Source organism: Athene noctua, chromosome 1 (genome assembly GCF_965140245.1).
Source record: "Athene noctua chromosome 1, bAthNoc1.hap1.1, whole genome shotgun sequence".
Taxonomy (NCBI): Eukaryota; Metazoa; Chordata; class Aves; order Strigiformes; family Strigidae; genus Athene; species Athene noctua.
Window position 1 is genome coordinate 206,320,155 of NC_134037.1, and position 14,511 is coordinate 206,334,665.

The 14,511-nt window shown below is 42.6% G+C and overlaps 1 protein-coding gene and 1 long non-coding RNA gene across 2 annotated transcripts in view; one reads left to right on the forward strand and one right to left on the reverse strand.

Moving 5' to 3' along the window:
• The window catches only part of UBAC2 (UBA domain containing 2), a 101,802-nt gene extending 100,291 nt beyond the window's left edge, over nucleotides 1-1,511 (reverse strand). Inside the window, exon 1 of the mRNA XM_074911015.1 lies at nucleotides 1,371-1,511. Coding sequence (XP_074767116.1) covers nucleotides 1,371-1,401 — 31 coding nt within the window. The 5' untranslated portion in view covers nucleotides 1,402-1,511. The remainder of the gene's footprint in view (nucleotides 1-1,370) is intronic.
• On the forward strand, nucleotides 895-7,746 carry LOC141962659 (uncharacterized). The gene is made up of 4 exons (XR_012633972.1): nucleotides 895-1,018; nucleotides 1,914-1,992; nucleotides 3,514-3,639; nucleotides 4,876-7,746. It is a non-coding gene; the product is annotated as an uncharacterized LOC141962659 (long non-coding RNA).
• Nucleotides 7,747-14,511: the final 6,765 nt, after the last annotated feature.

Below are 14,511 nucleotides of genomic sequence, written 5' to 3' on the forward strand. Positions count from 1 at the left end.
ATTTTTTTTTTAAAAAGTTAAAACATTTACTTTTTGTATAATGGCATCTTGCCTAGGGTTTTATCCTAGCATAAACATGTTTCTTATGACTACAATTTTCCACTCGTCCTTTTGATGGACTTATCTTGGAAAAACTTTTAAATACCTATCATGGCTTTCCACCAAAAGTATCCACAAGGATACTTTTCACCTCACCTTCTTTCTCACAGAATTATACACAGACACATGTGTATGTTCTACAGCATCTATTACTGGGGGCATAAAATAGTAAAAAATCAGGACCTGCGAATCAAGTACAGGTTCATCTGCAAAAATATTCCCCCTCTCATTTGGATGCCTCAGACAGAATATAGCTACAACTAATTAATCTTTCCTAAATGCCAGAATTATTCCCCCCTATTCCGAGGGTGCTTTCACACCGAGATGTGGATTTTGCGTGAAGCACGGTTAGTCAGCAAAGTTTTGATCTATCATTTGTCCCAGCCTGTTCTGAGGACTGTAGTGCCGAAGTCCATGCCGCAGCCAGTTCAGTTCTTCACCACCGCTTCTAAGGGCAGATTTTTTGTCCTGTAAACAAGCTCAGAAGCAAACCTCAACGCCTGTGAAGTCCGTTCAAGTAACGCTGGGGTATGAAATGATTTAGGTATGCTCTAGGTAAAAATGAAGTTAAACAGAGCCGGAAACGTATCTGCCCTTAAGTCTGTCGTCCCAATGAAGCGGTTTAAACAGTAACCTTCTTTGCATATTAAAAGAGTTATTTATCTGCTCTGATGTATATGTATTTATAGAGAGACGTATATATTTATATCCGCACACAAACACAGAGCCGCGGAGTCGGCCCCGGGCCCGCCGTGCCCGGAGAGGACCGCTCCGCCCCGGCACAGCCCCTCGCCGCCGGCCAGCCCAAGCGGCCAAGCCGGTGAAGCGGCGCCCCCCGACCGCTGCCGAAAGCGCCGGCGTAACGGCTCCTCCTGCACCGCTACCGCTCCTCACCCGCAATCACGCAGCGGCAGATGAGGTAAAGCCCGAGTTTAAAAGTCAAAGCCGAGGCCAGGCCGCGTGTGAGGGGAAGGGGGGAATGAGGACAGCAGCTCCCCCGCGGCGTGGAGAAGGGGGAGAGGAGACGGCGGCGGCAGCAACGCCGTGCCCAGGCCGGGCGGCGGGAGCGGCCCCACACCCGCCTCCGCGGCGCCCGCAGAGGTCAGGGCGCCGCCACCCCGCCGGGTCCCTCAGAGCGGCGCCCCCCGCCCCGGGTCACCGGCGGAGGGGGCCGGGCCACCCGCCGCGGGGGGAGACGCCGACACACCCCTCGCCACCGCCCTCCCCCAACTCCGTTCTTCCCCCGGGCTGCGGCGGGGCCCGGTACTCACAGAGCCCGTTGGAACCGGTACTGGTGAACATGGCGGCTGGCCCAGCCGCGGCGGGCGCCGCTGGCGGAACCCCCAGAGGCCGGGTAGACCCCGAGGAACCGCGGCGGGCCGGCGGCCGGGGACGGCGCGGCTAAGGCGGCCGCGATGGGCCAAACGCCGCCGTCAACCGAGCGGGCGGCGCCCCCTGCCGGGCCCGCCGGGCGGGCGGCGGGGGGGTGGGGTGGGGGTGTGAGGTGCCCTGCCGGGCCCGCCGCCCCCCCCAGCCCTCTCGGCGGCATCGCCACCAACTGACCCCAGCGGTACCCGGCGAAGCCTCTAGGAGCCCATATAGGCGGAATATATTCTCTTAATTAACCCGCGGTAAGGCTGGGGCAGCTCCTGGGGACCGGTCCTGTCAGAGGGCGCTCGCAGGCCCTGAGGGAAAGGAAAGGGCGCTTCAGGGCTCGGGTGTGGCTAGGCAGGGGTAAAACCTAAGTTAGGCTGCGTGTGTCACATGTAATTACCTTTGTCCTTATAAAGGTGATTTAAATTTGAAATCTGTAGGTGCCTTGGGGAAGCCTGGCTCCTCACACTGTGGAAAACTGTGACACCCGAGGCTCACCCCGACTTTGAAGTCCACAGGGTAAGTGCCCGGTTAGGAGCTGTGGGTAAGCGCTTGTTACAGCTAACGGAGACGTGGTCAGTACATTCAGTGGAGTCTGAGGAGCTTTCCGAATGATCAAATTGAAGGTGTCTACTTCAGGATGAATTTAATTACTACCTAGGCTCCAAAGGCTGTGTTGAACTGACTAGCTGTAATGGTGAATTAGACACCCAACTTTCTCCCAACATGATAGACACACAGTTTAAGGTGAACCACGTTCCCAATTTCATTGAGATATGGTATAATAAGACTGAAATGAATCAGGCGCCAAATTTCGATATTTTCAAGTCCACATAGAAACCAGAGTTTACTGAAATAAGTCGTGCGAGGCATTTGAAAAGTGATGATGCTCTGCTCTGCATCACAGATGTGGATGTCAGGAAGAAACAGGACAAGGTTTTGTGCACTCCATAGAACTGAGGGCCTCAAAGTCACGTTTACGTGGCCACAGTAAGAGATAGAAAATAAATGTCCCTCTGGAACTGGAGAATGTGACTTGCCGGGTAGGTAACAATTTTTAAACAGGCAACCAATAATAAAAACTTAGGCAAGTCATAAATTTGTTATGTTCGATAACCTTTTCTTAGCTAACACCAAATACAAATACGCCTTTTAATAATGACATTTGAATGCAACTACTGCAAAGCACTTGTAAATGTGAAGATCCTGAAGCTTTGTAAACAAAATCTCTTAACACTGCCAAGGAGACATAAAAAAACACTTATGCTTGGGTCCACAAAGACTTAAGCAGAGTTCAGCATATCAGTATGTAATTCTAAAATGTCCAGCTACCAGCACTAATTTCAGATTTCTGTGGGTCCCTTGTTCTCTTTGTACAGGGCCCGCAGTCAGACGGGTAGAAATGGGATTCAGAGTCAGCTCACAGAGCAGGAGGTATATCTAGACTAGTCAGAAGGAAGAACGAAAACAGTGGTGCCCTGAAAATCCTGACTCTCTCCCTGGATAAAGTTCTTTCCTCAGCAAAGAATCTAAATTGGATTCACAGCACGATACCCATCACGTACACTGTGTCTTTGGCTACAGACAACTGGCTTACTCTTTGCTGTTAAAGCACATCTGGAAGAAGTGATTTGTTACAGAAATTCTCCTTCCTTTCAAATGCAATGGCTCTGGCTGCTGTATGTTACATATGCAAAACTCTTGTCTTGCCAGTGTGCTGCTGAATGCGCATAATCATGCATAGATCACTGGCAATCCTCATTTCTAAGAAAAGGGAAGGTAAATAATGAGGTGCAAAGCTTATAATAGTTCCAGTGTGAAACGTCATTGGGAAAAGCTTTAGGGATCTCATGGATTAAGTAATCACCATTTTGGACTTTTCTGACTAACCTCCACTTAAAGTAATTAAGCCTTTTTGTGGATCTGGCTTTCATATACGTGAGGATAAAACCTGAAAACTTTTCCATGTTTCCTATGTAGTAGGTTTGGGATTGCTGTTTTAATGCTGAAGGTAAAACTTGCTTTTATTTCTTTTCACAGTCACACAGAATGGAGTGACAGAATGGTCATTAATTTAGAGGTTTACAGTCCTGATAGCCAAGAACTACTGTTATACTGTTCTACAAGCTCAGTTCTGAAGATTCCCTTAGATGGATGTCCTACAAGGTAATCATATTAGAGGGATTCTTCTCTGCAGTGTTGAGCACTGGAATTGGATTGAAGTCAGGATCTTTAAACATATTAGAGATTTGCGCATGTATTTTGCTGACTAAGGATGCACTTGGGCAAATACTTAAGAACTATTTTGAAAGCAGCTCTGTGGACTTGTTATCACTGACAGGTACAGCAAAACTGAATGAGTAGCAAGAGTTGGCAAGCTTCTCCCAACAACATACAAAAATACTTGCAGATTTGTCAATACTGCTGGAATACAGGAACCTGGCTCTGTATTTATTTGCCACTATCTTATTTAAGTCTACAAATATATTACTGAGTCTTTGAAACGTTTAATGATATTCCTTGTTTCAAGAAGGATGTATTAAATCAGTTTTTCTGGGATTAGATCAGATTAGATACACTGTGTGTTTTTGAGAAACTGCATATCCCATGCTAATAGTTATAGTTTCACATACTGATTGAATGAACGGTAGAGGAGATGGAGTTTTTGCTCTCGGATACAGTGCCAAGCAGAGAGGGTTTTTTTACCCCAACACCATCAGTGTCAACTGGTAGCTTGTCATAAGAATTATGCAAATTATTTGCATTATTTAAATATATACAGTGTTGTCCACTTTGGAGTTAACTGAAATTATCAGTCCTCATGCTTGCCTTGGAACATATCCCAGAATAGGAAGGCTAGCACTTATCTACTAATCTACTCAGAACAAGCTTAGAAGGCTTTGACACAGCTCAAATGTCAGCTTAAATATCTCCATTTGTTTATTACATCTAGTTAGTGGGGTCAATTTGATACGTTCAAAGTAAAGTCATTTGAATTTCCTGCTTAGAAGAAAATCCCAAGAGACTGAAATTTATATTTCTAACTGTTTTCTAACATGATTAGGTTGCTTTCTTCTCTGAATTTGTGATGGTTTTGAACCAACTCTTAATTACTAATTAATCTCTTAACAGTCAGATGTTCCCCTGCCATGTAGAATGAAGGATAGTGGCAGAGTAAAATGGGGTGGAAATGTAAAACCTCGCTCAGGAATTGTCTGTCTTAACTCAGTGCAGGTTAATGATTCTGCAGGTAATGGCAGGTGGTCTTTGTCTCTTTGATGTCTGGGGTTTCCATTACATTCATAGTAGCACCTACAGTTATTACAATTACCTGAAATATTAGCAGATACCTGAAAAGAGGTTAATGTTAAACTTAATGATTTCAGTAACTTCTCCCTACAGTTTCCAACCCTTGTCTTCAGCTACAGAAGACGATAAAGAGGAAAGCTGTGCACCATACGTACCCTCTGGAGGAAACTTCTGTGGCAGTGCAGCTTGCTGATAGCAGCTTGCAGGGGAACAGAAGGAAGGGCAGAAGGCAGAGATTCACTGGGCTGAAATTGGACTGATTGGTCCTGTGCCTTTCCAAAATTAGAGAGTTTCTCTCACTCCCTCAGAAGTGAATAAAAGCTTTGTATTGCAGCAGACCTGCCGTCCTCTTAAACTGTAGTGGGTTCATTTTATTACACAGATTTTTATTTTTTTACTATAGCTAGAAGACACAGAACGTTTTCTAGATTAGTTCTTTCCATGTAGAGCTGGTAGGCTTACAGTTAATAGAGCAATGTGAGGAGCAACAGAGTGGCTAAAGGAGGAACTTTTAGGTGTTTCTTAAGCAAGTTCTAAAGAAGTTTGCAAAGGCAGGCAATGTAATGGAAAAAAAGGCAAGAGTATTGGGTTTTATCTGGGTTTTTTTTTCAGTTGATTTTGCCTCACACTATTATAAAAAATTTAAAGAGTGCTCAAGTTTTCCATCTGTTATGGTTCTAACCATTTCAGTGAGATGTTTTGCAAAACTAAACACCATGATAAACCTGAACTCCCTATCAATGTCTAGTAATACAAATATGTGGGTAGCGATTGCTTCAATAACTTGTAGTTCAAATGGCACTATCTTGGTTTTCAGCTATAACCGCAGAATGGGAGGCGATCACAGTGTAGTGTTTGAGGGACTGGCTGATCTGCTGCTTAGCCAAGTCACCAGCTGGTGGCCACCAGCAGCCACAAGCTCCTGCTCTTTGCATTGCTCACCTCCATCTCCAGCCAGGGCCTTTTCATGCCGAGTCCCTCTCAGCCATAACCACCTTCCAACAACAGTCTCGTTTTTGTCCCAGCAAGTCACCAGAAATGTACTGCATCTGCCACCTTCTAGATTCATGTCATGCCCCACTAATGTGGGTGAGAGGAAAACAACGGTGCAGTACGTCTTAGAGATGCATGGAGGAAGCCCAAGAAGAAAAGTGCTTGCCTGGACCTGTTGAGGCAATCTTCCTTTCTTCTTCGCATCATATCTTTGTGGACTGATCATACACACTGATGGTTTTACACTGAAAGTCTTAATTATCACTTCCCTTTTAACAGTTGGCCACGTGATCCAAAGCACTGACACCCCGTGCACCTGGATGGTGGCATCTCTGTGTTCAGGAGCAGCACCAAGCACTTCAGCAGAGCTTTATCTTTAGATGTTTGTAAAACACTCCCTTAAAGTTGTTGTCCTTAAATTCCCTGTCAGAGGGACCAGGTTTTTTATTTCAATGAAAGCTGGGATCCTGTGAAAAACAAGAACATATGGTAGCATAACCAGGAGCTACGTCCCTAATACAAACATGTTAGGGAAACAAGTTTAAGGTGGCAAATCGATTCTGATGTTTCTTAATTGTTGATTTTTATCTCGGTTTTTACATTTAATGTGCTGTGTTCATGTTCTGTTTGACTTAGGTGAGGCCTCATTCTTGTGAGAATTAAAAAATACAGTGTTTCAGCTGCCCCTGGCTGAGCAGCTGTCACTGGTTTTTAGATCACTCATCTGAAGGGCATTAATTTACTACAAGATAAATTGCAAAACATCAGTAAGCATCAATAAAATGATGAGATTTAAGCACAGTGCTCAGAAGACCCGATTAAGGAATCCATTAGGAGAGCAAAATATTATGTATAGCATTGCATAATGCAACGTAACTTGCATATATGTACTCTTTCATGTGTACTAGATCAAGCACTACCTGTCTATTTCAGACTGAATTTATGTCAAAGATTACCTTTGTGATCTGGAGTATATTCTAAATTATCCAAGATAACTATCTGCAATAGCAAAAAATTAAGCCTTTAAGATGCAGAAAACGAGTTGCATTGTTCCATACAGGTATGGCTGTGCTGAAATTGCCTATTCTGAAATTAGATTTTAGAAGATATTTATAGAGGTATTCAAAGGATTTTTTTGCTCCCTCATACCTATCCATATTTCTCAGATATCCTCCTCCTCTTGCTTCACATCCGTATTGTAGTCCTATCTGTGTATCTCCACACAGTGCAAAGGTTATTAAACGCCCATATTTACACTCGGAGGCAAATCTGGTTTTAAGGGAATATGTGGTGACCCACATCATGATGTTATCAGGCCTGTAGCATAACACTGCTAAGAGAGAAAGAAAAATGATGAAGCTTCAAGTAGTTCTTCCCCCCAGTTGTCATTATCTTACTTTATTTGATTTATTTAAATGTGAGCATGAAGGAATAGTCACATCTTTTTTCCCCCCTAACTTTAATTAGCCATACCAGAAGATGTTTGTGTTTATATGATTTTATTGAAATACAATGATGCTTCAGAATAACTTGCAAAAAGTTGAAGGATGTTCACTTCAGAAATCTATTTGCACAATATTTGCAATAAAAGTATGTATGCTTACAGGAAATAAGCAATCTGGGTTTTTTTTTTTTCCTCTAAAAATGTTAGGACTGGTAAAGTTAGGTACCAAAAATCTATGTCATACAGAAATGTAAAATTTTGCCCAGATGAGGCCTCTATATTGTGATCAGAAAACTAAACTGGTCTTCATTATGAGAAGGAGATACTATTGTAAAAAAAAAAAAATAAAAAACATCTGTCAATAAATCACATTTAAATACAGCGGAGCTATTGGAAACACTAATATAGCTTATCACAATTATTGTTGATCCTATGCAATACTTTTTCCAGCATGGGCTATTTTCTGTTTGCTGCTACAAGTACCATTATGCTAGGGAGATTTCTAAAACTGAGGATTAGATCTAGTCTAAAATTTATAAATGCAAAAGTTCTGTTCTATTAGCTCCTTTCTCTGCATGTAGGAAGTACTTCTTGGTTTTCTTGCTGAGTGCAATTTAATATACTTCAAGATTTTTAAAAAATACCTAGAGTACTTTATAAATAGGAGTTGGGGACACTACAAAAATCCATGTTCATGGGGCTGGCTGTAGCAGAAATCAGCACCCACTGCAAAGAAATCTCCTCTGGAATTAAGATGATGTTCTGGACCTGCACTCAGCTGCCATTTTGAGTTCTCCCTGTTCTCATCCAGGAGGCAGGCTGGTGTCGTTTTCCTGTCATCCAGCACAATGGTGAGGGCAGTTTTCTGCTGAGCTCCCAAGACAGACTTGACTGGGGTGTTAAACCAGAGAAATGAGCGCCGACATTTTGTGCCATTGTCATTTTTGAAGTAAACAACAAAATGTCTGGATGGTGAAGCTTCTGGGGGTCTTCTGTGTGCTGCCTTCAGCCTGCCTGACCAGCCTGAACTCCCTGCCTCCGTGCTCTTGGGTGGTTCAGTGGCTCCTCTCCAGTAAATGCACCTGTGCCCAGGGGAAATGAGACAGCAAGCAGGAATTCACCAGGAGGGGAGGAACTGGAAGGCCTTATTTGAAGGGGTTTCTACACCACAGCATTAACCTTTTCTATTATTACAGGCACATGCTGGAGCTCTTGAGGCACGGGCAACCAGCCACACCAGGCAGCTGGAGTCCAGCAATGTCTTACCTGCTCATATACTCATCTGGCAGTTGCACTAAAGGTTGTGTTAAGCCCATTTTTGGCATGTTAATCATGTCAAGAAATAATGATCGAATACTAAATCAGCTCATACTAAACTCAAGTTTATTGCTTTGGCCCTACTGTAAAGTAATTTAGCAGGCTTTTCAAGTAGGAGAAAAATAAACCAGCAAAGTCAATAAGCTCTTTTGTACATACAAGACATGCATTCACTGCAACATTTGTTGCTTAAGTACATATTTGGTCTCTGAGTATATACACAGGTAAGTATTTAAGTATATATAAGTCATTTACTCAGGTGACAAAAAATGACTAGGACAAACATAGGTTTAATTCAAGAGTACTGGGCAGGATATTACTTCTGATTAATTTTATATGTGAAAGTATGTTGAGAAAGAAGTATTTTCAGTCATTTTCCTATGGCTTTGATTCCAGATTTCAGTACAGTTAGTCCTTCCACAACAGCATGGTTGGGGTCTCAGTAACAAATGATTGAAACATCCATCAACGTGAGCAAGAACCCATACGTTTGTATATTATACAGGAGAAGCAGCTTGCAAGCTGAATTCAACATTAGTGGTCTCACTGGCAACCTGTACATTTAGGGGTAAAAATTAAGCCTAGGCTGCATTTAGATGTCATACAAACCCCAGAAATTTTGCTTACTTTTAAGTAAACTGTCTGTAGGTCACTGTGTAAAAAGAAAGACCATGGCCAGGAAAAGCACCAGTTTGGGGCTTCAGTACCTGCTTTTGATGCAACACTTGAGATGTGTCAGTACATTACACTGTAAAACAGAAAAGAAAAAAAAAAAAATGCAACGAAAAAAGAGCATGTCAGCTCCAGGTGATTTATGGCCTGATTCAGAGTGCCCTGGATTCAACAGCGAGAGTCCTGTTGTGTTTTCAGCGGGGTTTGGCTCAGGTGGGTGCGCTTTAAACTTCCAAACCGCAGTCAGTGCAGCAGTGAGCTGGGGCAGATGGAAAGTGCCTGTCACAGCCGGGATGATTCAGGGAACAGATGGAATCTGCCGCCCTCCCGCTTTGTTTGGAGAGGAGAGCGGGAGGATGCATAGCTAACATGGGGTGGGAGGCCGCCAGGGCTCTCCGAGGATGGCCGATGGCATAAAAGAAGATAATGAGGCAAGAACAAAATAGAGAGGAAGGGAGCGGTCCGAGGGGAAGGCTGGTGGAATGTGCGGAATTAGCACGGGGTGGAGCAAGAGACGGGAAAAAAACAGAGGCACACGTGGGGTTATGCAACTTGGCAGGTCTTGAACCTGCTACTGGCAGAGGAGGAATCCATAAAAAGCTCTGAGGAGGAGACGTGGCAAGGGGGATTGACAAGAAAGGTAACACTAATGGGATGGAGGCCAGGTGGTCTGTGCACGGTGGAATGGTGACTAAAAAAGATAAAACATGAAAGAGAAAATGAGATTAAAAAATAGTAGAAGAGCTGCTGAATTATCTTGAAGAATTCTGTTTGCCTTGTGTGTTGTATTCATAGAGTCTCCTTTTCTGTAAGTCCATGCAACAAAAGGATTTTCTGAGCTGCACTGTCTAGCTAGGATGTCCTGTGTCCTGAGTGCCCTCATGTTCCATACAAGGTACAAAAGAGATGCAGGAAGTGTCTTCCCGTTAAAATCCAAATGGTGTAGGATCTGCTGAGTGTGTGTGTAGGCAACACACAGCAAAACCCTCCAAATAATGTGCAGGTAAGTTACTTTTCTTGGGAAGTGCTCGTCAATAAATACTCTGTGTACGTGTACATATGCAATCACAATACACACAGTTCATAATCTGTGAGCTAAACTAAGGAGGTGCTTGGAGGCCAAGTAAAGAGTTCAGGGTACGGCTCCAGGAAAAAAACCCCACAGTTTAAAAAGTCATTTTGTTTAATATTGGTGCTTCTGTCATGGTAAGTGCTTGATGGAAACCTGGACTGATCATCAGGAGGCTACTTCATAGTAATCAAAAGTAATGACACCTGCAAAAAAGCCCCATCAGCAGCTTCAGCCTAAGAGAATGAACTCTTGCCTGATACGAGCAGAAAATGGGGAGAGATCCAATTGTGCTCTGTTGAAACAAACCCTAATATAATTAAAAAATCGATTATATAGACTTTGAACTGAAATTTGATGACTCACCACTGTTTTGGTGATTACTACAAGCACTCTTAAGGAAGTTTCAAAGTTTCTTGCAAGTAAAAGGCTCATACTTTCTAAATCCAAGGAGTATGCAGCCTGGCTTCTCCCTTCTCTGAAAGAAGCTCAAGGAAGAAAATCAGTAAGTGGATCACTTCCTTCAAATGACATTGTGTAACCACCTATGGTAAGAATTTAGGGTGAGGCTTGAGAAACACTTTATCGAGATGGAAAATTATAAAGGGTGTGTGTCTTTCATCACGTATTGTATTTCTTCATCTTGTCTTGCTGATATAGTATTAACCAAGATGATCTTCTCAGACGTAGCCATAATTAACAAGGCATTGGCCTGAATTCAAGTTAGGAGTGTTTTAGACCTTTAAGAACAGAACTGAGATCCAAATGGGTGGTAGATTACTCACTGCTGAATGAAGACCTTCAAGGATTTAATTAGAGTGTGAAAAAAAAACCCAGGTAGACTTTCATAGTGGGCAGAGGTAAAGGGGGAGGAGTGGTATTCTCTCTTTTCCTGGACTGCCACATACAGCAGGAAAGCTGAATTCATGAGAACCAACAGACAATATTGTCAAAACCCAGGTGCTAATGTTGTCTTGGCTAGACCACAACAATTATGATCCCTCTGTCAGCACCCTGTCTGGCTTTCCCACGGATCTGGGAATGAAAGAGATTTGAATATATTTACAAATAGCAATTTAGTCAAGCAAAAAAATGTAAGTATGTTTGAAAGGAACTCTAGGTTTTGGCCTGTCTGTTTGAGGAGATGATTAAACAACAGATGTTCCCGTCTCCTACAAAGGTTTATTGACCAATAACACTACCCCCTTAAATCACACTGTAAAAATGAGTGTCTGGTCTTTTATTCACGGTATGATAAAAAATGGGGTAGTCTGTCTGATAAATCACTTCTATGCCTAAGAATAGTTGCTGACAGATGTACTGCTTTCATAACCAAACTGTCTCCTGACCCAACAGGGATTATTTTGTCTCTTCCTTGCTGTGAGAGTGCTCATAATCTGATGCATTGATTCCACATATTCCCATTGCCCAAGCATGAGGAAGCTGGCTGTTACTATGGCTCTGCCAGTTTCTTTGCACTGATACTGAGTCTTTCAATCAGCCATGCTGCTTTATGGCAAGAGATGAGCTTAATTAAATTATGTGGGCTCAAAAGACTGCTAATGGAGGTGTGGCCTCATATCTTGGGTGACAAAAGTGCCAGGGGCCAAATGCCTTATCCACCCTCTTCCTATGTCAAGTGACCTTTTCTTAAGGCTTGTCTCCATGTGGAAAGTCTTGTGCAATAGGTATGAGACACAATTAGAGTTTAATAACCATTTATTACCTGCCCTCTGTACAGACTTTCCTATTCTGCAAGAAAAGCTGTCTTGAGGTTTAGCGTATCCCAACACAGAATAACTTTTGCACACAAAACACCAGCAACAGTCTCGATGCTGTCACTTGGTACACAGCATCTTTCTAGCATTCGTTGTTTCAGGCTTTAACTTCATGTAAGTATGTTTGGTGGAATTCTTCATAACTGGTGCACATCAGCTAGAAATATTTATTCCTCTCAGACATTTGGTCAACCCTAACTAGAATGTATGCATGAGCAGTCATAAACAAATTATTTATAATCTCACTAGATCACTCATAAACAGAGGAGTTATACCAGGATTCAGAGACAATAAACTCAAGAGTGACTGAATCAAAACCACGATGTCCCTTTTCAGAAGGATTTTGAGGTGTTACATTAACCAAGGATTTGGTATTCCCCCAGATAAAAGAAGGGATCCAGAATGCTCAGTATTTTAAAGGTTTCTTCCTTAGAAGAAAAAGAGTTCACAAAACTCAGACAGTGGGATTTTTAAGTCTCAAAGCTCAGGCACCAGGAGAAAATACCCTGTATGAAGGGGTAATGGAAGCCTAACAAGGAGATATGCTGTGTGTTATGCTAATTGACTCATCAGCCCCTAGATAGTCCTGGTGGTATTCACAGGAATTACAGAAGGAAGGAAAGCTGAGGTGTGTGAGGACATGGATGCTAGCTGGTGCCATCTTGCAGCCATAAGTGATAAAAAGAAACCGAGGGGCATCTGGGTATCTCTGCTCTGATCACAAGAAGACACTGGGTACAAGGCAGTGATGGTTAAAAGGCTGTTCTCCAGTACAAGTTTAAAAGTGGGGATCAAATGTGTCTCTAGCTGGGGATTTGTCCAGGTAATTCAGGGGACCACAGCACTTGCGCACCTACTCCACCATTACCTTCGTTAAGACTACCTTCATGAGAAGCACAGCCTTACATGAGCGAAAGTCACTAAGGTGCTGTACTGCTCAGCTGTTTCACCTCTTCAGATGCAGCCCCGAACACCCCCTGATCTGTGAATGTAGTGCTTAGAAGGGGCTATTTCTGCATACCAGGTCAACAACTCAGATGGCTATATGGGGATTTCTCCTTGTCTGTAAACCCCATGACTAGGTTATGTGCTATCTCTACTTATTTCCCTTCCTGTTTTGATGAATGTAGACAAGTACTCAAAAATTATGCAAAGGTAAAGGTTTATCAAACCTTTCTCACTCCTTTCACACTCATGTGAATTCAGATTCAAATTTTTTATAACTATATATATATATATATATATACGCATGCATATATTTTTCTCATCACAACTGACAGCCCTGGAGCATGGAATTATTTGTCTGGAGTACATGTACAAACAAGTTGGTATCAGTATGTGTTTCTGTACCCGCCTTTGCCATTCTGCCTCAGCACTGGAGAGACTGCAAGATGAATAAGCAGCACATATGTATTACACTATCCTGTAATTTTATTATGAGACATTATATTTTGTGGTTGTCTTTTAACTCCAGAGACTGAGATCCAGAGATTTCTTGAGAATCTCTGCTTTGATTTTTCCAGAAGAAAGGATCTGAGGTCTTGACGTTGCAAAGAAAGATTTGAAAATTGTGATGCAGTTTTGCTACAGAGGTTCAGAAGAAAAACACCAAAAATCATAAAAGTAACTTTATTAGCTGGGGAGGCTGACTTATGTGTTTTGGACAATGCAATCTGCAGTATTGTGTAGGGTCGCTTCTTCCTACTTTACCTGTGCAATCACTCATCCAATAAAAGAAAGTATTATAAAGTATGACTACTTTTATTTTGTAACATTTTTCATCTTATTTTGCTCTCTGGTCCCGACCAGCTATGCAAAGGATAGAGCAATGGTCCTTATGTGTTTTCTTGAAATTCTTGGGCAAGCTTACTGGTCATCTTAAAACAGAGCTAGCCAACATGGCTCTTCTTTGGGGAGATCAGAAGTGGTCAGAGGCAGCAGGTCAGAAAATGATTAATTTTAAGAAACGGATTGTGCCTGTATACATTCAAAAAAGTTGGAAGGATACAGAAACTGTGCTCAGACATTATAGTCACATCTCTAGGTATTCTGGGGAGTACAGCCATTTTCTTGGTGTGCACAGCTGACATCCCTATTGCTCTTTGCCCCTTCTTCAACAGAGGCAGAAAGGCAAGAATTTTTCAGAAACAATGAAAAAATTCAGGTTCAATAAAATTTCAAAGGATGACTGGAATGGAAAGCAGATTTGTTCAGTGACATGGAAGACAAAATGATACAATAAATTTAACAATATTGGCCAACAGTTTCCTCAATGTGTAAGCAAGATTGCTTTCAACACAGCCCTTCTCCCTCCACCTGTCAAAATGAATTTCAGAGCTGAAAGCTTCATAAGTCTCATACTGGGCTTCTAGTACTTAGAGTGAGCCTATAGGAAAGATGGGGAGGGACTCTTTATCAGGGAGTCTAGTGATAGGAAAAGGGTTAAGGGTTTTAAA